The sequence below is a fragment of the Festucalex cinctus genome, chromosome 7, assembly GCF_051991245.1.
Source record: "Festucalex cinctus isolate MCC-2025b chromosome 7, RoL_Fcin_1.0, whole genome shotgun sequence".
Lineage (NCBI taxonomy): Eukaryota > Metazoa > Chordata > Actinopteri > Syngnathiformes > Syngnathidae > Festucalex > Festucalex cinctus.
Window position 1 is genome coordinate 7,353,948 of NC_135417.1, and position 27,402 is coordinate 7,381,349.

At 44.0% G+C, this 27,402-nt stretch overlaps 1 protein-coding gene and 2 long non-coding RNA genes across 4 annotated transcripts; 2 read left to right on the forward strand and 1 right to left on the reverse strand.

Annotated features, from left to right (window-relative positions):
* Positions 1-435: 435 nt before the first annotated feature.
* On the forward strand, positions 436-23,704 carry LOC144022562 (potassium/sodium hyperpolarization-activated cyclic nucleotide-gated channel 3). 2 transcript variants are annotated; one of them, XM_077527470.1, is made up of 9 exons: positions 436-2,250; positions 14,533-14,799; positions 16,061-16,274; positions 17,074-17,235; positions 18,462-18,680; positions 19,692-19,838; positions 20,013-20,253; positions 20,347-20,511; positions 21,147-23,704. In XM_077527470.1, exons 1-9 carry the CDS (start codon positions 1,595-1,597, stop codon positions 23,423-23,425), a joined length of 4,350 nt encoding a protein of 1,449 aa, XP_077383596.1. In that variant the 5' UTR covers positions 436-1,594; the 3' UTR covers positions 23,426-23,704. The 2 variants fall into 2 exon arrangements, with proteins under 2 accessions (XP_077383596.1, XP_077383597.1); XM_077527471.1 differs by having other exon boundaries at positions 14,593-14,799.
* LOC144022390 (uncharacterized) lies at positions 10,522-12,330 on the forward strand. Its single transcript, XR_013284319.1, has 3 exons — positions 10,522-11,266; positions 11,706-11,936; positions 12,210-12,330. It is a non-coding gene; the product is annotated as an uncharacterized LOC144022390 (long non-coding RNA).
* On the reverse strand, positions 12,420-13,975 carry LOC144022392 (uncharacterized). The gene is made up of 3 exons (XR_013284320.1): positions 13,571-13,975; positions 13,126-13,212; positions 12,420-13,044 (listed from the first exon to the last, which is right to left on the reverse strand). It is a non-coding gene; the product is annotated as an uncharacterized LOC144022392 (long non-coding RNA).
* Positions 23,705-27,402: the final 3,698 nt, after the last annotated feature.

A 27,402-nucleotide genomic window follows, 5' to 3' on the forward strand; every position in this document is an offset into this window, starting at 1 on the left:
CTGCTGTAGAGCCCACTTTTGACCAAAGTAGCTCATGGTAATATTGTTTCAGATGTTCTATGTTGAGCTCTCCAAGTGCCGTCATCAGGACCAATATTCAAATATGTAGTTAGTCAGTTTAAACATGAACATAAATATAGCAGGAAAAACAATATGATTCACGAAAAAAGTTGTATACTGTACTAAAACGTTACATCAGCTACAGCTGAACTGTATTTAATTGTATTGTGTTTAAATTTATTGTCGGCTATTTTGAGAATCGCCAACAAAGCCCTTCTTCCTAAACAGACGCACGCCTGCACTTGAGTAATTTGCGGGAACAGGTCGCCATGCTGTCTGAGGGTCACGCCCCCCCTCTCGGATGGGCGCGCGTGGATGACGCACAACCGACCGGGGAGCGAGCGAGCGCGTGCGTGCGTGCGTGCGTCTGGAGGATGTCGGGGAGGGTTCGGACGTCATGACGACAAGCCCAGTCCATCCACAAGAAGAAGAAGGCGTGTGCAGGTTTTGATGTCATTTCATTTCACGGGCGCGCGAGGCTGCGACCTCGTTGGGGGGGGGGGGAGGCGTGAGAATCCGCGCGTGACGTCACACGATCTTCGGAAGGACGCAAGGAGTAGCCGACACTTAATTGGAGCGCTCAACAAGTTGTTTTTTTTTGTTTGGGGAGAAAGAAAATTAAGAGCCACGAAGAGGAAGAGGACGCCGTCATCATCATCATCATCCTCATTCGTGCGTGTCCTTGTGGGTGGGCACGATGTCACGGAGGGTCGTCGCGAGTGCGGAGCGCGCGTGGATGATGCTGAGGAGGTTAAGGTGACCGTGTTCCGGTATACCGGTCGGTTTTCTTTTGGAGTGGAGGCGCCACTTCCCTCCTCCATCATCCTTATCCTTTTTTCCCTTGTTTCCCCCTCCCACCCCACCCGTGAACGTCAGCATGCCTTCCGTGGCGTCTCAATTCGGGCTGGCGCGTCTCCGAGTAGGAGCCTAATTTAGTGCGCACCGACGACCCCCCCCTCCTCCCCCGCCCCCCTCCGACAGAGAATCAAACGCCCTTGCCACCCGATCATCGTTCGCTCGTGCGTGCGTGCGTGCGTGGGGAACGGGATCACATTGCGTGAGCGGCGGCGAAGATCCGGCGCCGATGTGACCGGCGTCGGCGCGATGAGGGCGGCTGTGGTCGCGGCGGAGAGGCGAGGGAGGGCCGCTGGCGGAGCGTTCAAGGACGAGGAAGGAGAGTAAAAACATCTGGGAAGGACAAACGTCACACGCTGCCGCCAAACGGACATTCATGGCACTGAATATTTAGCTTCCCCCCTTCCCTACTCTACATCTGGCAAGGGGAAATTCAACTCGCACTCTGCTGTGTTTGTGTTGGACACCAAAAGCAGAGAAACATTTGACACACAGGCAAGGAGAGATGTCAATGTGAAATGGGTGCACCTGAACCTTTCGGCCGGGTGCCTTGCTCAAGGGCACATCGGCAGTAGCATCTCCGACAACTGTTGCCAACCTTCGGGTTCCAAAGTCCAAAAGCTTCCAGATGAGCTGCTGGTCCAAATACTGCCGTTGATAGTTTTGATCCTCCTCACCGATGGATGGGGTGGCGGGGGGTGCAGGGACGCCCAGTAGCACCGGAGGCGACAGCCTCCCCCGACGCAACGGAGGCGAGTCGAAGAGGCGCAGCAAAGGCAGCCTCCCCTCGCCGGGCTACAGGCTGTCCCAGGCGTCCCTGGAGGGCGAGAAGGCGTCTTTCGGTGGGGACGCGGCCGCCCCCTCGGGGGGACGCGGCGGCCGCCGCCTCTCCATCATGAGCTCCGGCCACCCCTTCCGCGCGGCCGGCACGCCCACCACCCCGGCGCCCCTCGCTCACCCTCCGCCGCGTTCGGTGGGCTTCGCCCCCGCCCGCGCCACCCTGGCCTCCACCTCCTCGTCGACGGGCACGGGGGTGATGGTGGTGGCCACCGGCGCCGAGACCACCACTACCACCGCCTGCAACACCACAGCGGCGGGGACGCCCGAGACGCTGGGACCGTCGGCCCTGGGAGGGTTCGGCCTGGGGCTGGACGGGGAGGACTACAGCCAGTCCAACCAGAGCACCTTCATCCAGAGGCAGTTCGGAGCCATGCTGCAGCCCGGCGTCAACAAGTTCAGCCTGCGCATGTTCGGATCCCACAAGGCGGTGGCCCTGGAACAGGAACGACTCAAATCGGCCGGCTCGTGGATCATACACCCCTACAGCGACTTCAGGTAAGAAAACGCACAAAAGTCACAGAGTACAAATACTTCACGACCTTACTGAAGTTGATTCTTCAGCTATCTGTATTATACTTGAATATGTATTCTTTTTTTTATGGCTTTTTACTAGTACTCTTACTCACTACATTTGAAAACAAATCGGTACTTTCTACTCACTACATTGTCAAAACAGACTCGTTACTTTCAACACCCGCCGGTTGGTGCAATAGACGCATAAAAATCCCTAAAAAAAAGTTTATTTTCACCCCCCTAAAAAATGACGTTATGTCCAAAATTCCAATCTTATTACACCTTAAGCAAGATGACTTAAGTCAAGTCATTTCAGTCAAAATTAAGTCTTTCATACATTTTTACCAAGGAAGTCTTAAGTACTAAAAGTAATAACTGAAGTTTGACTCTGGGCAAGTCATGTGACTCTAGGCTGAGTCAAGCTGTTACTCGGCTCTAACTCGAGCCAAGTCATGTGACTGGAATCTGACTCAAGCCAAGTCTGTGACTTGAATGTGATTCAAGCCAAGTCATCTGACTCGAAGTCATGTGACTTGACTCTGACTCAACTCATGTGACTCGAATCTGACTCAACTCATGTGACTCAATTCTGATTCTAGTCATGTGACTTGAATCTAAGTCAAGTCATGTGACTCGACTGACTCGAAACAGGTCATGTGACTAGAATCTGACTTGGGTCATGTGACTTGAATCCAAGTCAAGTCATGTGACTCGATTCTGATTCGAGTCAAGTTCTGTGAATCGAGTCAGAATAAACAATACTGGCAAATATTTAATTCACTTGACTGCCACTTGATATTTTTTTTCCACGGGGATTTCTCCATCTGATGATGCGCCACTGTAAATGTCAAACTTACAAACAACTTTACTAATGCACAACAACCAGTTAGATGGAATCGATAGCCCCATTTCAGATATCAGATCAGCACACTGTGAGTCCACTAGGAGAAACAGCTGCATTTTCTGCAACCAGCCATTCTTTTTTCAACTACTGATTAGAAAAGAATGGAGAAAAAATACTTTTTGTTCCTGGTGAAAGCAAAGAGTCTATTCTTACATTTGGTTGGGAGGTTGCAATATTGTGCAGTGCAGTGAGAGGCAAAGACTGGAGGCCTCATAGGGCAGGCGCAGTAGAGGAAGTATGAAGGCAGTACAAGAATACGTGTCTTTGCAGGGGGCGTCGGGAGGAGCGAGGATTGTTTCTATCACAGACGAAGTGCAGGTGACAAGTCGTCCAATTTCGACAGCGCCGTCTCCACTTGTCAGATAGCGCGAGTAAAAATACTTCACTGTAGTCTGCTGCCACTCAGACGCAGACGTGCAAATTAGGTGGAGCCTTCAGACAAGCGTTTGGAGGACCAACCACAAGGTGAAAAATCTTTTTTCATCCTGTGCTCCAAGTGCCCACTTCCAATTCATTGCCCATCTAATTATTTTGACCGTCCATTTCCACGTCCATTTCAGGTGATACAGAGCCCCATAAGAGTCCAATTTAGGCGGTGGCAGCTCAGAATTAAACAGTAATGCATAAATAGTGCAAATATTGATGGTTAAACGCAGACGCATTTAATTGGGCTGTGCCGACTCTTCCCACTATTGATTGAAATGAGGGAACCTCGTATTACTCCACTGGCAGCTGACTGCAATTACTCTGTCACACAATTGGTGGTGTGAACTAAAACGGAGGGAAGCAGAAGAACAAGACAAAGGAGCGGGCCTACTCTAAAAAAAAATTTTAAAAAAAGAAAAAGAACAAAAGACATAGAAGAATGGAAACACAAATTACCTCTCGCCCCACACAAGATAAGCGCACGCACATGCTACTCTGGAAGAATAATTCCTTTTGTGAGTTGAAACAAGCGGACCTCTCCTCACAATGTCCACTTCTTCTTCAAAAGTCCACCTTGAATATGAATTTGAATCATTTCTGATATTTGCCACCTGTTGTGCACATCACAAAACTTTCAAACCAGTATCCCACTGAGGGGCAAACATTTGCGATGCTAACGAATGATGACTTCATGTCAGAGTACGTTCAAGGTTGCAGCATTTCCTAAACAGTCTCGAAATAGTCCTACTGGTTTCCTAAACGGTCTTAAGACTGTTTAGAGAATTAAGACTGACTAGTAAGACCATTAAGACTGTTTTGAGAATGTTTAGGAAAGGCTGTGACCTTGAATTAACCCAGTCTCGAAACAGTCTTACTGGTTTCCTAAACAGTCTTAAGACTGTTTAGAGAATTAAGACTGTCCATTAAGACTGTTTAAAGAACCATTAAGACTGTTTCGAGAATGTTTAGGAAAGGCTGTGACCTTGAATGAACCCAGTCTTGAAACAGTCTTACTGGTTTAAGACTGTTTAGAGAATTAAGACTGTCCATAAGACGATTAAGACTGTTTAGAGAACCATTAAGACTTGTCCATTAAGATCATTAAGACTGTTTAGAGAACAATTAAGACTGTTTTGGGAATGTGTAGGAAAGGCTGTGACCTTGAATGAACCCAGTCTCGAAACAGTCTTACTGGTTTCCTAAACAGTCTTAAGACTGTTTAGAGAATTAAGACTGTCCATTAAGACCATTAAGACTGTTTAGAGAACCAATAAGACTGTTTTGGGAATGTTTAGGAAAGGCTGTGACCTTGAATGAACCCAGTCTCGAAACAGTCTTACTGGTTTCCTAAACAGTCTGAAGACTGTTTAGAGAATTAAGACTGTTTAGAGAACCAATAAGACTGTTTTGAGAATGTTTAGGAAAGACTGTGACCTTGCACGAACCCTGATGTGAAATCAACATTCGCTGTCGTTGCAAATGTTCGTCCCTCGCTAGGATAGGGAATTTAGCTCAAGAAAATAGCTCAAGCAGTTCAAGGACGGAAAAATGTCAAGGTCACTAGAAGACTGACGAAGGCCAAGAGTGATGAATCTGAAATCTGACTGGTTTAAAAACGTACAACCTACTGAAATCTAGCAGGTCAAAAGAATTGCTATGAAAGGAAGATAAGAGCTGCAAATAAAATGTAAGTTGTAAATGTAGGTCAGTGCACGCGATCGTGTTTTCGAGGTAACGAACCATCCAGGCCAACCATCCGAGCGTCACGTAAAGGCCAAAGCAAAACAATGCATTGTGATTCTGGCTCACACTCGAGTCAGTACAATTTGTTGCTTCTTCGCATCTCGGTAGGTTCCGCCGGTTTCGATGAAGGTTTGCGATGCAAACGTGCCGGTCGGGCCCCGTGGCGGAGCTCCCACGCTCCAGCGAGTGTCACTTTGGCTTGTCAATGTTTTCCAAGCGGCGAGTAACGCAAACACACAGCGGTCCGCGTCGGCCTCTTCGCGGCAGCATTAGCGGGGTGGCTGTTGCGTGAGTCAACGGCGCCTGAGGAGAAAATGACTAGCGAGGCTGTTAATTTTGGGTTCCCCCTCGGGGGAGCTTCTCTCACACTCATCAGAAACAAAAACGCGGTTCTCAAAAGCTGTCGACACGGGAACCTGCGCTGAACAATCTGCCTCAGCAACATATAACCGTGCTTGTCCTCACGGGGGTGCGCGCCGTTACGGGATGGTACGCAGCCAGCTCCCGGCCAATCGAAGCGGCTCCCCTCATTCTCTTTAACATCAGGGCGATCGGGACGCACGCGGTGCTTGACATTGCGGAAGGAAATTGACTCTCTGAGGTCTCTGCATGAGATTGGCAGCTTCTCCCAGTCCCCCATTGAAATCCTCGCAAACCTGCCTCAGGCTGTTAATAATTATGTGACGGCACATATTTCTATCCTAGAAAACAGCGTTTATTATTTTTCTTTATTTACCGGAATTTTTCAGACAAATGTGGCCGGAACCATTGAACGTACCGGCACAAATGAGGTATGAAAAGATGCGGCTCGATCTGACTCGGCGGGAAACTTTTTTTTTTTTTTTTTCGGAATTCCGAGTTACCATGGCGACGCAATTCCCCCCAAAAAACCCCGCCAAAAGTCCCGTAGGAATGAATGGAGAAGGGGGGGGGGGGGGGATCCACAAATCAAGCAGCTAGGGATTGACCTGATTTCAACAGGAAGTGACCTGATTTCAACAGGAAGTGACTTGATTTCAACAGGTAGTGACCCATAAGTGACCTGATTTCAACAGGAAGTGACTTGTTTCAACAGGAAGTGACCCAGAACTGACCTGACTTCAACAGGAAGTGACCTGATTTCAACAGGAAGTGACCTGATTTCAACAGGAAGTGACCTGGAACTGACCTGAATGCAACAAGAAGCGACTTGATTTCCACAGGAAGTGACCCGGAAGTGGCCTAAAATCAACAGGAAGTGACCTGATTTCAACAGGAAGTGACCCAGAACTGACCTGATTCCAACAGGAAGTGACCCAGAACTGACCTTATTTCAACAGGAAGTGCTCTGATTTCAACAGGAAGTGACTTGATTTCAACAGAATTTGGCAAACTGTTCAGTGCATGCGGCTTTCCACCTTGCAAGGGTTAGCAGTCGCATCCAAAATTTCCGCGGAAATTTTTCTAGTTCCAATTACCGCCGGCGAACGATTACAATTGAATAAGGATTAATTATGTATGCCGTTGTAAATTATGCACCTTGCGTGTGCATTATGCATAATTCCCTCATCTAACTTTTCAGTTAAGCGCCTGTCGTCTGAATTGAGACGAAAGAGCGATTACAACCTAAAGCCCCTTTTGCCGCTCCTCGTCCACCACTGGCCATATAACCACGAGAGCTCGTGCTGATACGTACGAAAAGTCGATATATAAGCCAGCACGCGCGTGTGTGTGTGTGTCTTTCATGAAAAGAGCTTGCTGATAAGCGCTCACCTCATTAAGTCACAGTTGCTGCTCGTGGAAGAATATGTAATGACGGCAAGACGAGGGGGAGGAAAAGTCAACCGTGCCAGGAGGAAGTCAAACATAATCCGCGACGTAGTGCAAAATGTCACTCAAGGCTGCAAGGGAAACATTTCATGCCCTACAATTTATAAAGCGTTTCCTGATGTCTTCATATTTCGGTGCCATGCTTTTTTTTTTTTTTTAACATGGGTACAAATGTCGTCTTTTTGGCGGTAAACATGACCGTGATGCGTTTGAAATCAACTGCAGACTTTCAGCTTTCATTTCAGGGTCTTCCAAATCACGTGGACGGAGGACAACTTTACAGCAACTTGTTTATGTGCCTCCAATTTTTGTGCTTGAAAGTGTCTCTGGATCTTTGGCCCACGTTGCTGTCAAGTCATGAGGCAGAGAAACTCTGTAATTATGTAAATTAGCTGGCACACTGACTTTGTTTCATGTATTCATTATAATGTAAGATGAATAGCTTTTTGTTTGGCTTTTTTTTTTAGACACTCTTTGAAGTGTAGGGACCCGGATGAATGTGACTCGCATCCAAGGCAGGAAGACCGCGGCGACGTCTCACTACTTTTGTCCATGGCCAACCATGCGAGTCTTATTACTTGTTTTGGTGGCGTACACGGCCGGGACTTTATTGCATTTATTTCCATCAATTAATTACAAAACAACGCGATCCAGCCCTCTCACTGGATGAAAGAAATTGCTTCTTTTTTTTCCAGAGGTATTTTCAGCTCTGCAGCTTTTGGCTTTTATATTGCTTTGGTTGCACTTTTTGTTCAAAAGTAACTGAGCGATCTGTTTGTGTATGTGGTAGCCTGTTGAAAAATGTGATTTGAAAGGGAAATGAAAACCATTGCAAATTGTTTGGGACAAAAAAAAAAAAAAAAAAGGAGTCTGCCTCAAAGTTCTGACATCCAGAGTTGAAATTTCCGATACGAGTGGGTACTCTTGCTTTCTCCCACATTACAAAAATAGAAACATGGCTCAAAATTAGAGGTGGAAGTCTTTTGACTGTCTCACGATTCGATTCGATTCCGATTTTTGGGTCTGCGAATCCATTCAGAATCGATTTTTGATTCAAAATGATTTGATTGACATTGATTTCTGTTTCATTTTATAGATGAGCAAATAATCGTCATGATCTACTCCAGTTTGACTCGCTAATGCTAATTAGCGCGCTACTTCCGGCACTTTTATCCCTCAAAAGAACGACTATTCATACAAAACGTTTCAGGAATGTATACAGAGAAGAACCTTAACATTGCTCACCTGCATATGCTCTTCCTAGGCTACACAAAAACAAGTTTTATTGGCATAACTTTTTTTTTTTTTTTGGCACACCCCTACTCAAAATTGTCCATAGATTTTTTTAATTTTTTTTTTGTCTCTATATGTTGCGACCATTTTGTTTATTTCACCGCTCATCCAAATTCAGCACCCGGCTGGGATCGGCTCCATGCAGCTCACCCGTGAACCAAATGAGCGCAAACACGATAAAAAATTGAGACACGTATGCTGACTGTAAATAGAGTGAGCTAGCAAATATGAGACACGTTAAAAAGGAATAAATGTGCGCATTTATTTGAGCAGATGCTCGAAGGGTGTCAACTGTCTTCATCAAGGCAGACGAGTCGTGCTCCAATCACGCCTGCGGTGTGGGTGAAATGAGCGACACCCAGCTGAGCAGCAACTTTGCGGGTCACTACTTCCCGCCCGGCATCTGCTCACGTTCATCAGAGCGCTTGGCTGGCTGGCTGGCGAGATCGCAAACTTTAATTGCATTTGCAATTCTGATGCGCACGCTACCAACAGGGTCCACTTCAATAACTTGCCGTGTACACACACAGACGCACACATCTTCAGAAGTCATTGCATGGGCCCTTTTTTTTTTTTTTTTTTTTTTCCAGATCTGAAATCTTCTCAAGCACTCCTCAGCCAGAAAGTATTGACGGCACTTAACTTGTTGACAGTTTGTGTGTCAGCAGCAGTGCCGGTTCTAATCGCAGAAGTTTAAGAGATCCCACCCAGCCAGGCAGGATCAATTTCACTCTTTTATACTTTTTAACGCAATTTCATTCCCAAATTTAGAAATTTCTTAGGAACGTCTGTCACTAAAAATTCAAATGTAATAATGTGTGACTTGACTTGACTTGAGCCACAACAAACCAAACATATTGTAACTACGGAAAAAGACAATACATTTTGATACAGTAGCATCTATATATATATATATGTATCCATTCACAGTAGGGATGTAACGATACCGGCAATATTGTGATATCGCGATTTTAAAATTACCACAATATATCATCATCGTCATGTCACAATATTAAAAGCATCTGTTAAAAAAGTCGGGTTGATTTCCATTCGTTCTAGCACCCTCTGGTGGCTATTTTTTTTAGTGCAGTTTAATTTTCATACGGCATGTTTTGGCCCTTCTATGTATAAAATCTACGCTAACTGTCAGATGAAGGGGCACGTAATATGCTTGTGAATCGAGTCAATATGTGGAGGAACTTGATGTATATTCAATGATGGATATTCAAATAAGTAAATATTAAGTTAAGTATATCAACATTGTACGATTAGAAGAGAAATTTGACATGAATAAAAGTAGGAATTAAAATTAGACTAATAATAAGAACTATAAATATATATATATATATATATATATATATATATATATATATATATATATATATATATATATATAATAAAACATTTCCTTACATAAACAAAATCGTTTTAACTCACAGTGTTAGCTAAAAGAAATAAACAAACAAGCTGAATTGATGCAACAATTCAATTCTATGATTATTAATTATCATAAAAGAGTGTTGCAAGCCTCAACCCAGATTTTAAGAGCATCTTTTGTATTATATACTACTAGTTGCTATATTATTAGTTATTATGCTAATATTTTGACGGTAACTCGACAAAACACCATCCTGCATCCCATTGGGCAGCATGGATGTAGCACATAAATGATGATGATTAATAATCAAACATGATGAGCCATCCCACTGGCTCATATCATGGCGTTGATTTTCTTTCCTCTGTTGTCATCACATGTAGTTAAGCAAAGAAAAAGGGAGTCCTCAAGGTCGCAATTCATCTTTCACGCATCGCTACGGCAGCAAGCATCCCAGTCGAGTGATGATGATGACTCATACTTCATCTTCATCAGTCTAGTGGTCCCACCATGAGCTTTTGTTAGCAAATTAGAGCTCAATCGGGATCGACCACGGCACTTGAGTGTACTCCGGGAAAGACACACTGCGTGTGCGCGTGCGCGTGTGTGTTCGGCGAGTCATCGATATGGGTTCGGGTGATGGATGAGAGCGACGGAAGGAGGGCACGAGTGGTCTTGCACATGATTGGGTCGTCTCGTTTGTCATCCGTTAATCACGCACATGGCGCATCCATCCTGCCACTTTTGGGAAAAGGGGCCTTACGTCACTCGAAAAAAATAAAAAATAAACACACACAGATTGATGAGGCGTCTCAAGGTGACTGATGATAAGCTCGAGTTGTCCTTCACAGTTCACTCAGTCAGGGCAGTGGTTTTCCCAATTTGGTTATTTAGCACAAAGTAGGCTTTGTCTCCCGGTAGATTATGGCTACGCCTACGCAAGTATCGCGATATTTGTAGTGACTCTACAGTCAGCCACTCGAACTTGCTTCATTGTTCATGACTTATTGAGCAATTACTTGGCGGGCCACTAGGGGGAGTGCCTCATAAGAGCGGAAGGGAAATGGACGGAAGTCTTCAGGCGAAGAAGACTCATGAGCTTACTTTTACTTGTGGAATGGATGGAAAACATTTTATCTGTCCAGCAATAGGTCGCTTGCACATGTCGTCACTTCCGCCTCGGATTTCTCGTAGTCGCCATGCTGGGTGGCCTCCATTTACGTAGCGATTCGGTCTAACACGTATCTATCACGTTTGTTTTCTGCATTTAAAATGGTACATTGTTGCTGCATCGTTGGCTGTTCGAACAAAGCCAAGGGGGAAAATGGTCGGTCTTTTTTCCGAATTCCGAAAATAATTAGGAACCAGGGCCTGGAGACAGAGGAGTGCGGACTCCGGAGGGAAGTCGTTACTTTGGGCTCGTGTGTGCAGCGATCACTTTATGAGCGGTAAGCTTGTTTACCTTTATTTAATGCATGAGGATTAATAACGTTTCGACCGCCCATATATGGGCAAGTTGCTTATGTTTTGGATTCATGAGCAAGCAAGTTAGGTAGTACAAGCTGGCTAGCGGACGTTAGCCGAAAGCTAACATCGAACATTTTCACCCAAGTAGTGCCAGTGCAAAGTGTTTACTGCTGAAATTGGATTGATTAGTCTTGGGCTTTTAATGCCGATAACATGTTTTTTGGTGGCAAAATGTAAACTTGGAAAAAAAAGAGACAGAAGGGGCTGATGCAAGAAAACAGACCTCCGGGGGTGATGCAAGAAAACAGACCCCGGTAGCCTACACATCATGCTAAAGAACTTATTCACGGCCACCCTACTGCGGTAAAATAACCAGTCTTTCCATATTTTATTTGTTTATATATTTGTTTATTTTAACAGGTCGCCCTGCGCCCGTTTTTCTGTCCAATCATCCCGACTGGGCTCCAACATTAAAGTTGGGTCCCAAGTTACAACATCTATGTCTCAGCCCAGTCGGTGCCAAGATATGAACGTGCACAGGAGAGACAAGCAAAGAAAAGACGACTCGAAGTGGCAGAGATTGTTGCAGTTATGCAGCCAGATGGCTCCAGTAACCTGTACCCTCAAGTACTGCTGACATCATTGACTCTGGTATGCCACTCAGAATTCATTACATGATATATTGTATGCATGAGTGAATGTATGTGTTTGTTTGTGTGTGTGTACACGCACCTTATATTTTAGAGACATTTGGAAGTGTTTATAGAAATAAGTATTTGCCTGTAGCAATGTTCATACATTAAAAAATGCAACAAAATGTGTACATTTCTTTTACACTGACAAAAAAACTATACTACTTTACTATATTAAACCTATTACTGGTACCGTATTTTTTTTGTGATTTTTCTTTATTTTTTTCTTTAGGGATCTCATGCCACACCGACTTGATTGCCAATGACATGATGGAAACGAAGGCGAGCATCAAAGCATTGGAGGAGGACAACATGCGACTGTTTGGCGCTAATAAAGGCAGCGTTTATACAAATTCTATTGTTGGGTTTGTTTACAAAGCTATACATAATACAAATGACAGGATTTGACTCAATGTGCAATATGGTCCCCCCTAAAGTAATGGCATAAATCTCTATTATTTCTAAAAGCACAAAAAATGAAGTGAATAATGATTAGATGTAGTAATTTCAGGGTTAAAAATTGAACTGTTAATTAATGTAGTTTATTTTAGCACAGGTGCCTACCATCCTGAGATGACGGTATGATGTAATGTTGATGGGGTACGCAATGACTTTCATTATGCTATGTGCAGAGGAAAAAGTTGCTCTCTTTTAAATTTGTTTAATGTAAGACAAGTACCAGTACTGTGTTACAGTTTTCCCAATAATCCTTGTTTCACACTTGTCACAAAACCACTGTCCTTTTGGCAGTCTAGATTGGCACACTTCAAGTGATATCATTTGATTTTACAATCTGCTGCAGCACAAAAAACTACTTTATTCCGCATCTTTGAAGTACATGAGCAAGTGGTAGGTGACAGCGGCTGAGCAGGAACACTGGAAGTCCACTGCTGATCTAGTAAATGCTCTCCCGAGCAGTTCAGGTAAGGAGGGGATTTTGGGGAAAAAAAAACTCTGGCTTTTCCAACTGGCCAAAACGAGCGATCTGGGTGGACTCGCTCAATCACACTTTGTCCACACCACAAAGTCGCAGAAGTCCGTCCAGTTAAACTCATCTGTGCCTGAATCTGAAAATATTACAAACATTGTAATGAAAATATGAAACATAGAATTAAATAAGAAACTACAAAAAGTAAAGCCATACATACCTGGTAATAATATTGGTGTTGTCGTGACAAGTGATGGGAATTGTTGCCATCCGGCACCAGACAGAAATTGGGTGTTGTGACAGCCTCCTTAACCGTGAGATCATAAGAAAAGCTGTCAGTATGCTCAGTAGTTACCATGAACACGTTTTATTGTACTGGAAACTGAAACTAAAAATACGTCCTCTGAGAGTGGTTAACCTTAACCATTTAGAATAAGTTGATTAAGTAACATGTAACTAGTGAAAGGGTAGCATTAAATTTAATTAAGCCACGGGGAGGCTGTGCATAGTTACTTTTTATTCTTATACGCTCTGCCATATTTGCCTGTTAGAAAAACCACATCAGGTAAACCTAGCTGTGCATGTAAACACAATGATAACAGGAAGCCTGAGAACAAATCAACATTTTTGTGTGCAGAATTACCAACACCATGTGGTTTACTTACGTGCAACAGCAACCGTTTCTTCTGATGCGATGTTAAAGTTTACACTGTATCCACCCGCTTACAAAATAATTGTAAGCCTCCAGGGATTTGTTGGCGTGTTATGGAGCATGTTGTCAACACGAGGTAGGGAAAGATGTCCAGAGATGTCACATTTGGCCAGCAAGCTTTCTCCGTCAAAAAAAAATCACCCTTGGTCAGGACGTAATTAGGATCAATCCCGCCACACAGAGACACCTTCTGCCTGTATCGTTGTTTTTGATCTTCCGGTAAATCGTGAAAATACTGCGAAAATTACATCAGGTTGATGAGCTCTACCGTGTAACTCGCGAGTGTACCTTGTGAACCGGCGGACACCCAATATGGCGCCCGAAGGAAAAACTCCCATGATGCATTACGATGTGCAAGCGACCTCATTGCTTCCGTTTCTATGAAAAATGTGTATTATAGCTTAAATTTTAACATTTTAAAACATATTTTATGTTTGGACTTTTTGAAGCACACCATTTTTGAGGAATATTCGTAATTTTATTTATTTGTTTACTTTTGCAATGTTACACAAAAAAAATGGTGTCACAGTTGATAAAATGAAACGATGTAATTGACTGACATGTTGCATGTCAATAGTGTTTTAAGAAAGACACAAATTTGTTCCCAGAAGACATTTGTATTCCTAAAAAAATAAATACACTAAAGTATTCACTGTGAAGAAGACACCTGTTTTAATATTGTGTTTCAGTGATGGTGCAACAAAAACAAAAAACGATTTTCTCATTGAAAAAACAAAACAAAACATTAGTTTATGTCTTGAGTAGTTTTATTGTACGTTATCGTGGATTTATGCATCGTTATATCATGAGATAATCGTTACCGTGAGCCTTGTATCGCATATTGTGTCGTATCGTCGTGAGATACCCAGAGGTTCCCACCCCTACCAACTAAGTACTTAGCTCTCCACGTTGCAGCAAAATAACATCCAAAGCGAGGCCGAGGTATTCACGGCCGTCGTCCGGTGCCCGTGGCAGGTTCTACTGGGACCTGTTAATGCTGGTGCTGATGATGGGCAACCTGATCGTGCTGCCGGTGGGCATCACCTTTTTTCGAGACGAGAACACGCCGTCGTGGATCATCTTCAACGTGGTGTCCGACACGCTCTTCATGGTCGACCTGGTCCTCAACTTCCGCACGGGCATCGTCAAGGAGGACAGCACAGAGATACTGCTCGACCCCCGGTGAGTGTTTTTCATAACTGCATTTGATTCCATTTTTCAGATTTCCATCCAAATCATCTTAACCATTTTTCTTTGAGATGAATCGAAATACCAGTTAATCCGACAATGGATTAATAGCCTCCCCCGAAAGAACCCAAATTTGTATGTAACACTTTTGAACACCATAACGCCAAACGTATCGTATAAAATACAAGACATTTTGAGCCTTCTCTTTCATGAGTATATTTGTTTCCCCCCCCCCCATTAAAACCCTGACGTATATGATCTGACACATGCGTTGCGCGGATAATCCATTTGAGGGCGGTATCACCCATCTGATTTTTGGAAATACTCATACGTTTGATATGTCTGTTTATTATTATTATTATTTATTATTATTATTATTATTATTACTATTATTATTATTATTATAATAATAATTATTATTAGATTTTTTGGACAGTTATAAATGTACGCATTTAAAGCATTGTGACCGGATGTATCAAATGTGACACAAATCAAAAGTCATATGTGGAAGTTATTAAAAAAAAAAAAAAGTTTGTTCAAAAGGACCAATAAATACTCAAATTACAAAGAATCCAAATTTTCTTTCATATACTAAATGGTTCAGGCTTTATAGGGTTTTAATATTGTATATATAAAAATATAGAGTAATATCAAATCAAATCAATTGTAAAGCATTAAACAGTTTGTGCATCATTATTTAATCAATGCACTGTTCCTCTTGCTGTTCCCGCCTTGGCCACAGGAGGCAGCACTGTGTAGTACAATCATGCAAACACAAATGAAGAAGAATAGACGACTACTTCTACTACTCACTAAGTTGCTGTAAAATGAATAATTTTCCGTTGCTTATAAAGTAAGCCCGCTAATATGGATGCTATCTGTTAGCAAGTCATGGGTCATTCCCATTATATTTTAGCTTTAAGCTAGCAGGGAGCGTTCTGAAGGGATCCGCAAGGCAAAACGTTTACAATATTTTCTAGCTTCCCACTAAATAAACTTTGTTTATTTATTTTTTTCCTTTGTGGTTTAATATTGATGGATCCATTGATGTAAACGTGCATTTCTGGCCGTCAGACAAATGAGTGACACGAAAAGGTTGTTGAGCAGCCAACTGAAGACGACCTTTGTTCACGCTCCAGCTTTCTCCTGATGAATATGAATGAGCTGCTGAGCGCATCCAGCCAGCTCGCGGCGCCAAATATAAAATGTCACCGACCGAGTGATTTTTTTTTTTTTTTTTTTTTTTGTGCGGCAGGGCCATCCGCCAGAACTACCTGAAGAGCTGGTTCCTGGTGGACTTTGTGTCCTCCATCCCCGTGGACTACATCTTCCTGATGGTAGACAGTCTGGACTCGGAGGTGTACCGGACGGCCCGGGCGCTGCGCATCGTCCGCTTCACCAAAATCCTCAGCCTCTTGCGCCTGCTGCGCCTCTCCAGACTCATACGCTACATCCACCAGTGGGAGGAGGTGAGAGACGAACTCGCACGCAACCGGAAAAAAACACATTTACAAACTCCCAAACGGGAGAATATTGTCGTCACTCACCACTACTTAGTCATGATGATAAGAATAATCAAAGTAGTTCATACTGTACAAAAAGTGCACAAAAAAATACAGTATTTAAAAAAAATATATATATATATATATATATATTTTTTTATATTTTTTTATTATAATTTTTTTAAATAATAATGAGGGGAAAAAATAGATTTAGATTTTTATAATGGTGGAAAAAAAACTAAAAAAAATATATTGCTTTGGTGAAATAATAAGTTCAAAATGGGTAAAAAAAATGTAAACGTTTTAGATGTTTTACACATGAAAAATGGAAGCAAAACATAAGATAAACTTTCATGGAAAAACAGTTTTTTGGGGGGGGGGGGTTAGAAAATGGGTCATTATGGATTACTTTATCATTTAAATGAGAAAGTTTCCTCGTTTGAATGAGAAACTTTGTCATTTCATTTCAAAATGGGGAGATTTTTTTTAATTTTTTTAAATATATTTTTTACTTAGCAGACTACGAGAATTCGGACGTTTTAAATGTCTCTCAGACACAACATAATAGTGCCGAACTTTCTTGTCTTAACGAGCAAGTTTCTCATTAGAACAAGAACATTTTCTTGTTCTAATGAAAAATACATTTTATTTATTTTTTTCCCATTTATACGTTTTTGGGAGCAAATGAGTATAAAGAAGTGTTGAAAGCTTCTACCAGTTAATTGTGCGACGTCCACCACGACTTGCTGGCCCCGTCCGTCCTCAGATCTTCCACATGACGTACGACCTGGCCAGCGCCATGGTGCGGATCGTCAACCTGATCGGGATGATGCTGCTACTGTGCCACTGGGACGGCTGCCTGCAGTTTCTGGTGCCCATGTTGCAGGACTTCCCGCCCGACTGCTGGGTCTCCAAGAACCTGATGGTGGTGAGGGAGCGCAATGTTTGCCTTTTTCATTCAAAAAACCCCCCCAAAAAACAGAGAGATCGCTCGCTTTGTTTGAACAGTCTGCACTCTTTAGATTTCCCTTGATGGACACGCAGGCCTGCTTTTCGGGTTATCTGTGTGTGCTTGCGTGTTTGCTGTTAATTGGCTCATGCAAAAAAAGATGGCCGACTGGAATAAAACCGTCATTATCATCGGAGAGAGGGGAAAATATAACACAAATCCTCCAGAGTGAGGAAAGGTGTTTGTGAATGAGCCTTTTTCGAATGAAGCGCTGACTCATGTCACCGCCGTTGCCTCGGCAACTGTTGCCTAGCAGGCAAATGCTGGGATTGTCCCTGGAGAAACGTCCCTACTGTGTTGGGCCATCCACAAAACACACACACACATAATTCACGTGGGTCCAATTTGCATTTAATTTGACCTTTTATAATCACATAATCGTCCTTCTATAGCTGATGACGTTCTCAAGTGGTACGTTGCAGTTTAGAAAAGCACTTTGAGACGGATTAATTGTGCCTTTGCTTGGTGGTGTGAAGTGAAGTCAGCTTCTGAAGCGACGTCATTTTTAACTCATTCACCGTCGCTCCTGGCTGTTTTACTCGATTTGGACTGATTTTGCAAGGTCAACAGAATATTGTGTTCTGTTGCTATAAAAACATGGAACCTATCAAAAGAAAGATTAAAGTCTCTTTTTTTTCATCAGGAAAAAAAAAAGTATGTTTCTATCAGTTTCCGTTTTTCAGAAATTAGCATTAGGATATAGCTAAGTTTAATCATTTTTTCAGCCATTTTCAGCAGTGAAAAGTTAATATTTTGTCCAGAATGAATTTTATAACTTCATTATTTTTTCATGTAAAATTAATACCTTTAAAAAGTATTTTATTTTGTACTTGCTGTCGACTGATGATGACATCACCTGTGCCAAGGAAGTAGGTAACAGCCAATCCGTGCTCAATTTACTGACAAACCCAGAAAACAGGTGAGCTTGATTGGCCGTTACCTGCTTCCTCAGCACAGGTGATGTCATCATCAGTCAACAGCAAGTGGAAAAGTTACTTTTTAAAGGTATTACATAAAACAAAATATTAACTTTCCTCTGCTGAAAATTACATCTCTTTAAGCAGTGGAGAAAAAAAAACTTGCTGCGCTATGAAAAAAGCAACAAAAAAAACCTAATTGCAATTCCCTACTTTTGTCCCCCCCAGAACGACACGTGGGGCGTGCAGTACTCGTACGCCCTCTTCAAAGCCATGAGCCACATGCTGTGCATCGGCTACGGCGCCCAGGCCCCGGAGGGCATGACGGACGTGTGGCTCACCATGCTCAGCATGATCGTGGGCGCCACCTGCTACGCCATGTTCATCGGCCACGCCACCGCGCTCATTCAGTCGCTGGACTCGTCGCGGCGGCAGTACCAGGAGAAGGTGACGTCCGTCGCCTAACGCATTTTTTCTTCATCTTCGTTTTGAGCCGATTGGAGGCTTGCTCGCTTCTCTTTGGGGAGGGAATAATCCCATCAAACGTGAATTAAAATAGGGAAAGCGTGATAGCAAGGTGCAACATCAGTGTCGCAAATGGTGAAACTGTCAATTTTCTCAACTCAATTCAACTTTATTTATGAAGCACTTTAAAACAAGTGTTGCTGTATACAAAGTGCACACAATAATAATATTATATATAAAATAATAATCAAACAAAATATAGACTACTACAGTCTAGTATTTATGTCTCTTTTATGAGACATTATTTGTAAAATTTTTGTCTCAAACATTTTTTTTTCCACATTAAATGTTAAATTAATTCTTTTTATTTATTCAAATTTCAGTTGTATTGCAATTCAATTTTTATGCACGTAATTGAATTGAATTTAAAATGTAATTTTGCATTTTGATTTTGTATGTGTAAATGTAATTGAACTGAAAAATATCGGCTTTTGTATTTAATCTAATTTTTATTTAGTTTTCAAATGTAATTTAAAACTGTCATGTAATTTGATCAGTCATTTATTTATCAACTAAGATTTTGATGAAGTAAAAAAAAAATAATCTTGCAACATGATTTTTTTTTCTAGAATTTGAATTTTGAACGAATTTTCGAAAAACGTTTTCTCGCTCGAACGAGAAACGTCTTTACCTGAGAGCAGGAGCTTATTTAGCAGACGACAATACAGCAGACGTTATTTTCACTTGGAAATGCAAACCGATATATGTATTTCCTGTATTTCTCATCCGAATGAGAAACATTCCTAACCAGAAAGTTTCTCATTAGAACAAGAAACTTTTCTTTTCCTAATGAGAAAACATAATTCATTTCCCCCACCATTTGTCAAAAAAAAAAAAAAAAAAAAAAAAAAAAACATGACTCAGCTCCAAATGTAGAATAAAGGTGAGCTCTTGACGCAATAATCCTAAAGAAGTGTTGGTGTTTGTGTGCAGTACAAGCAGGTGGAACAGTACATGTCCTTCCACAAGCTTCCTGCAGACGTGCGTCAAAAGATCCACGAGTACTACGAGCACCGCTTCCAAGGGAAGATGTTTGACGAGGAGAACATCCTGGGAGAACTCAGTGAACCGCTTAAAGAGGTACAACACGCGCACACGATAAATAAAAAAAAAACAAAAAAAAACATCACATTGAAGGGGCTCAGTTACTGGTGAGGGTGTGATTTAGTTGACCCAGCACAGGGCGATAGGGAGGGGAAAAAAAAAAAAAAGTATGAACAAAAAAAAGTTGCATTACATTGTGCTTGTGTGCAGGAGATCGTGAGCTTTAACTGCCGCAGCCTGGTGGCCAACATGCCGCTGTTCGCCAACGCCGACCCCAACTTTGTGACCGCCGTGCTCACCAAACTCCGCTTCGAGGTCTTCCAGCCGGCCGACTTCATCATCCGAGAGGGCACGGTGGGGAGGAAGATGTACTTCATCCAGCACGGCCGCGTCAGCGTGCTCACCCGTGGCAACAAGGAGACCAAACTAAGCGACGGCTCGTACTTTGGAGGTGACGATGACGATGACGTCCTGGGAAGAAGATGCTCGTGTTTGCGTTTTCTTTATTGATCTTCTAATGCTTGTTCGCTTTTCTCTCTCCCAGAAATCTGTTTGTTGACTCGGGGGCGGAGGACGGCCAGCGTGCGTGCAGATACGTATTGCCGGCTGTACTCTCTCAGTGTGGACAGCTTTAACGAAGTGCTGGAGGAGCACCCCATGATGCGGCGGGCCTTCGAGACCGTCGCGGTCGACCGATTGGACCGAATAGGTAATTTCTGACTTTTCAGCTTTTTTCTTTTTAAGTGGATCAACTTTTTTTCTCCCATCTTAATCCGGCAATTATGGGCCCACATTTTCCAAGTTCTAAAGCGCTTTTGTCAAGCATGTCCTTGGTAGAAAGGTTAGAGCACATCTTTGAATTAGGAGAGAAAAAACTTTGAATTACCAAAAGCTGGAGCCTGGCTCTTTTTAGGGCACTTAGTCACCACCATCCATGACAAAACCTTCAGTTTGTTTGGAAACCATTTCTCGATGGAAATAACGTGATTCAAATTAACTTGTTTCAGGGATAAACTGTGGACATCATCCTGTAAAACCTTTACAAGATGTCCTCAATGTTAGTCTACATCCATCACCGTAATTTTTCCAGGTTTATAGTTAGTTAGTTTGTTGTCCCATCAACTAGTATAGGCGTAGCGGATGACATACATTCCATTTCTACTTCCACCTATTTCGGTCTTTGCCGGCGTCCAGGAGTTGAGCCACTTGAAGCCACCTGCGCTCAACACTGCTTTGTTTGCAAACGAAAAATATAGTGAATCGGGCGTAACATTTCAGCAGCTGTTAGGGATAACTGCCGTAACGTTTCCTGGAGAGCAATATTTGTTTATTGTTCCCCTACAGGCCGGAAGAACTCGGTACTGTTGCGGAAGTCATCTCAAGGAGGTTCACTAGGGGGCAGTATGGGCCGTGGCGGGGGTCGGGGTGGAGGAGGTCCGGGAGCAGGCGGTGGCCTGGCAGCGGGCAGTCTGGGTTCCTGCGACAGCATTCTGGTGCAGCAGATCGTCAAGCACGACAGCATGCCGGCCATGCAGGATGCCATCGCAGCGGCCGCGGCGGGAAGAAGCGGCGTGATCGGCGGCAGTGGCGCCATTTCCCCCAGGCCCCGCCCCGTAATCTGGGCGCCACTGGTGCACGCCCCGCTGCAAACGGCCGCCGCCACCAGTAACGTGGCCATCGCCCTCATGCACCAGCAGCAGCAACAGCTTCAGCAGCTGCAGCAGCAGCATGCGTTCGGAGGCGCCTTCTTCCTGCCCTCCCCTCTTATCTCACCGTCACCCTCCTCCTCCTTTCCGCTCTCGCCTCCCCGTGCTCCGGTTCTGCAACCCCTGCGCCCCTCCGTCAGCTCCCTCATCGGGATGATGGCAATGAGCGGGATGGGAGGTTTGTCCCCCAGGGCGTTCCCTGCCTCCCCGTCCAGCATGGGTCCACTGGGCGGGTTGATTTCCCCGCCGGTGGCCAAAACTCCTCCCGCTGCAGCCTCCTCCGTGCCAGTCCAACAAGGAAGGACTCTTCACTACAACCTGCGACTCCAAGCTGATTATCCGTCACTACTTGGCGGATCTCTCGGCACCCCAACCAGCGGAGGAGCGTCAACTCTTCCCGTACCCAAGATGCAGACCGCCAACCCTTCTCCCGCCTCTGCTGGCCCCTTAGACAGCAGCACGACTGTGACGAACCAGCAAGGGGCAAAGGAAGCTCTGCTGCGCCACGGGGGTAACAGTTCTCAAGGCCTGCCTGCGTTGGGCAGACTCACCCAGGAGGCCAGGCTGCTGTCAGCGTCACAGCCCACCCTGCCTCACCGCTCCTGGGCCGGATTGCAGCCTCACCCCCCTCTCCATCGGAAGGCGTCTGGAGGAAATTTGCTCGCAGCTCCTTTCCTGGCTGGGCAGTTGGCCAGAGGTGGTAGCGCAGGAATCTTGACCTCCAACCCTCCGGTGCAGCCCGTTACAAATCTTACGTCCAATGCGCAAATGCAAGCAGCGATTCAGCCCATCTTGTACGGCCCTCACACTAACCTCTTGCCCATGCCTTCTGCAGCGTCCTCTCCAAAGCAAACGCCGCCATCTGCCATCCCGTTACCTGTGCCCACTCCCTCGTCCCCAACGCCCATGCCCTCGCAGACGCCCCGCCTCAAACCAACTCTCGCCGCATCTTCCCGCTCGTCCTCGCCTCCTCCCTGCTCCACACCTCCCTCGACCGGAACCACCCAACTGTCACTGGCATCAACTCCACGTCCCAAACCGATGGCCACCCCTTCTCCCCGCTCTTCATCTCCCTCGCCTTCGTCCACCCCTCCGCCATCATCCGTTTCCACTCCAGTTCCGTTGCCTCAAACGTTTGGACCCAAGTCGTCTCTGAGCTCGTCACCCCCGTCGCCTGTGGTCGCCATGTCCACAACGCCCCCGCAAGGTGCCCGGGTCAAAGCATCCAATACGCCGCCCACCGCGTCACCGTTGTCTGGCCCCAGCCCTGCGCCCACACCAATCCCCTCCCCAACTGTCACACAGGTGGCGCGCACACATCCATCAAGCGCTTCCCAAATCCCGACTCCGGCACTACCGTCGGTCTTCTCCCAAACGCCTTCCCAGACACTCGCGCCGCCTTCGCCTCCAACATCCAACCCGTCCCTGACTAAATCCCCAAGTCCAACCTCCTGTCTGCAGCCATCTGTCTTGAGTTCCGCCAGGACTCCCTCCTCAAGCCAGATCCCCAAACCGGCGTCAACCCTAACTTCAAATCCTGCCCCTGCCGGCACGAGCTCCCCCACCAAAGTCCGGTTCACCGTTCACCCAGTCAAGCAAACCCATCCCGTGCTCACGCCGAGCACCACGTCGGGTTTGAATCGTCCGGCAAAGTCGAGCCCGATCTCAACGAAGCCCCCCTCGTTGGACACTACATCTTCGAGTGACTCCGCCGTATCCGCTCACCCTCCAGAACAAAACGCGGTCACCGCAGTCGCAACGAGCCATCCAGCCAAACTCAATTCGCCCTTGCAGGCTTCCACCGTCCCATCCCCAGCTAACAACACCTCCCCGAAGGTCGGTAAAAATGACCCCCAGCTGCCGGTGGCCAGAAAAGACTCAGAGGGGCTGAGACACAAACTGCCTGCCAACATGTAAAAGAAACAAGAGGAAATTTCGCTCTTTCTGGCTGGCAGAACACAGTAACGCTGACATCCAGCCAGATATCATCTAGTCTCATGCGGACAGCTTCATGGTGTTTGCATTCACGCTAGGCTAGGATGTGATCGTCTTAGAACATCACGTGTTTGTGTGACTCAACCAGGCCATCCGTCAAGGAGGAAGACATGCAATGTGTGTGCTTACACTGAATATGTGGGTCAACGATTTGGTTGGGGCAAGCTAGGGGCAGGGTTGCAGAAGCAAAAAAAACAAAAACACAACAGTGAGTGGGAATTTGTTGCATTTCCATTCCCGGGTGGACTAAAACAGCAATACACGTGAGACAGCTTCCAATACTGTGCATAAGTGCTTGGACACTTCCCGCTTTGATGTGTCAGTGACCCTAAGTACAGCAATCTCTTCTTGCTTGAATGTAAGCGTACGCGAGCGCCCTCTTGTGGTGTGCAGAAGAATCACTGTATTAAATGTTCAAACTGTGCATAGTTACAGCAGGTTTGGAATGTTTGTTTTGTAAAATGTACAATCACAATCATCTCGATTGGCCAAGTACGTAAAACAAAGAATTTGTCTTCACAGTCTCAACCTATCCAAGAAATATAAAAATAACGATGACCAACAGATGGAGACAGAACGGGAAGCCTGGAGGGTCGTTATCAGCGCTCCGAGTTTCTTAGATGAGAAAAATAAAAAACTCTGCTTCTTTTAAACAGCCACACAAGTAAAGACAACAGACTTCCACATGTGGGCGGGTGGCCAGCAAGCAGCCTTTGTCGAGAGCCAAATCCATTATTTAACTTATGAGCAAAGATACACAGTAAATTCTGTAGAGTCAATTTGACTCTATTTAGATAGGGACCAAATAGACTCAGTTTTAGAGTAGTATTTACACTCGGAAGAGAGTAAAATAAAGAATTGGAAACAATTAAAAGTGACTCAAGGGTGGAGGAACGAACTCACGACCTTCAGCTTGGGAGACTGCCGATCTAATCCCTGAGCCACGCATCTCCTGCTTTCTGCTCGTATATCGCTCATGTCAGCTGCAGCTGATTCCATGATTGCACGGAATCCTAACTCCAACAGACCAAAAACAATCTTTGACCTCTTGAAGTAAAGCAACCAGTAGGAGGGGCATAGCTCAGTTAGTAGCCTGGCAATAGCCATGGTACCTCTCCACAGTAATTTGGTTGGGCAAGGCGGGACATCCTGCACAGTAATTCGAGCTGATTGGACGATGCGGCTTTCTACACGTTTGTTTTAACCAATCACGACCATGAGTGAAAATTTCGTCACAGTTGCATATCCCGCCCCCAAACACAATGTCACTCTGTGATTGGTCCGAACCACGAACGACGGTTATCAGCAGGAGCGGTACAAGAGTAGTCCGGAGTTTGTGAACTCACAAATACTCAGGTGGAAGTGTGGCAATCTCCCAAGCTGAAGGTCGTGAGTTCGAACCTTAACCCTTGAGTGAGTTTTATTTTTTATTTTTTCCCCATTTTTTTAATTTTTTCTCTCTTCCTAGTGTAAAATCTTAGTTAAAATTAGTTTACTCTAAAACGGAGTCTATTTGGTCCGTATCTAGAGTCAAATTTACACTGCAGAATTTCCTGTGTAATGTTTTACTTGAATCATTAAAGTCATTTTCTCAAGTGGCGTGTTAATGTTCAAACGTTAGCATAATGTTACAAAAATATGAAATATGCTTCACCTCTAAAATTGCTGCTATATTTTAACGCTGGTCATGATGTTGACGTAAAAAGGTTGCGAACCACTGGTCTAGACTAATAAACTATATTTTGACCCAAGACTTATGCACAGTACGGTATGTCACTGTACTGAAACTATGAATATATGAAAATGTGACCCCCAACATAGGAGAGAGCAAATCATACAGGCAAAAGACACTCTTGCTTCCCATCGTCACCAAAGTGTAATAATAACAACACGTGAATAATTAGGAGCGACGTTAGTTTTGTTTCGTCCCAGGTGTGCGTGTTAGTTTTTTTTCCAGAGGCTGCTAGCAAACTTTTAAACGTCCCTGCCAACAACTTGTGTTAATTGTAATTTTTTCCTCAACTGTTATCGATCGCTTGCTTGCGTTTGGCTGCTTTGTAAATACGTGCTTAGCCCGCACCTCGTTTCCTCTCTCCGGCTTTCATCTCCGTTCGCGCTTTCATGGCTGCCACTTCACAGCTCGGCACGCAAACGCTTTCCTTTTTGACGCCGCTCTCTCTTCGGTTTCCTCGACACGCCATCAGCCTCTTCTTGTTCACGCGGTGGCCTCCTCCTTGTGTTTTACCGGCCGGCTTTCTCGCCATTTCCGCTCACGTTTGATGTTCTGTGTGGGTAGCAACAAGGATAAATACCATGATGCCTAGACGAGATCTATATTCAAGGACCAAAATGTTTTCTTTTCTAGATTTTGAAAGGAGTAAAAAAATAAATAAAATAAAATAAGACAGAGAGAAATTCATGTCAGAGTGGTGGAAGGAACAGATGACATTGATTGTCATGATGATGATGTTGTATGTGTGACTATAAATCAGAATAAAGCTGCTTTAGATATCATCCTGTGGCGTGTGTTGAGGCATGTGCATATTTGTGTATGTTTGTATGCCGCCTTCTCCTTGCATGCATAATTAACGTGCAGTGACAACAATGGCTGCTGGCACCGCCAGACAGGAAGTAACAGGATTGTGTGGAATTGCTTCTCATTTCAGGTAAGAAAACAACAAACCGTGGATTGGATGGTTTGACATCAACATAAGCAATTTTTTGCTACTCTTACATTATGGTACACTTAACTCATTCACTGACAGGAATTTTGACTGAAGCAACCCCCTAGAGTCTCTTCTTTCATCAGGAAAAAAAAAAAGGATGTTTCTATCCACATGGCCTTTGTTGATCGCTTATAGTTTGCTGCCACCTACTGGCCGTTTTTGTAGTAACTACCATTGCTTCAAGCATTCTCTTCATTTCAGAGTAGGCATCAAAAATAAAAAATAAAACAACGGATAAATCCGTCTTAGGGAGCATGGTAATATTTAAAATAGAACGTATTTATACGTTTTGGGGAGCAAATGAGTTAAAATTATAAATTAGTCAAAAGTGTTTTAATAGCATTAAAAGTGTCCGCTTCTGCCATTAGCAAGTCTGCAACAAGTCACTTGGAGTTCAGAGGTAAAAAATAAATAAATAAATAAATAATAAATTAATAAATAAAACAACGACTCCGAAAAACAGAAGCTGGTGCTCTGTTTTTCGGAATAATTGTTTTTCCTGTTTGTTTTGAGTAAATTTTCCTCCTGTTTTTCGGAATAATTCGGAATATTTTTTTATGACAGAAAAAAATATTCAGTAAAACAGAAAATAAAAAATAAAAAAATAAACTTAAAAAAAACGATACTTTTTTTTCCGCCCAAATGAATGCAATACGCTTCTGTAGTTTTTAGGGCTGCACGATATTGGAATATCATGCGATATGCGATATAGTTGCTGAATATAGCGATATCAATATCATTGCGATATTTAACATGTACATCAGGAAAACGACATTTTTTATGATCTAATGAAAGAATGACATTTTTCATGCAGCAAAATAAGCAAACTCAATATATTCTTTGTTAATTAATTGCAATTACATATCGATGATGTTCAACTATTAGATGGCGATGCACATTTTAATTAGCGGCTGACTGGTCAAATTCAGATAAAAGCATAAAATTCCATATAAAACTTATTGCATGTCTTTGCGATATGCATATTGCATGGGCCAATATCATGATATCGATATTTTTTTTGCTATATTGTGCAGCCCTATATGACAGTACTTTTTCTTTTCCCCAATTCAATATGAGTAATACTTTGTTGCATCTCCATGGTGACCTTGTACTCGAGTTTGCGCGGTGAAAGCTTTGACGTCTACAAGCAACTGGACTCATTCAACACCGCAT

What these genes read in the sequence shown, in the direction of transcription:
- LOC144022562 (XM_077527470.1), top strand. Translation starts at nt 1,595, where the DNA reads ATGGATGGGGTGGCGGGGGGTGCAGGGACGCCCAGTAGCACCGGAGGC. An exon ending in CACCCCTACAGCGACTTCAG is followed by an intron (nt 2,251 to 14,532) that starts GTAAGAAAACGC and finishes TCCACGTTGCAG; the next exon opens with CAAAATAACATCCAAAGCGA. An exon ending in CGACGGCTCGTACTTTGGAG is followed by an intron (nt 20,254 to 20,346) that starts GTGACGATGACG and finishes TCTCTCTCCCAG; the next exon opens with AAATCTGTTTGTTGACTCGG.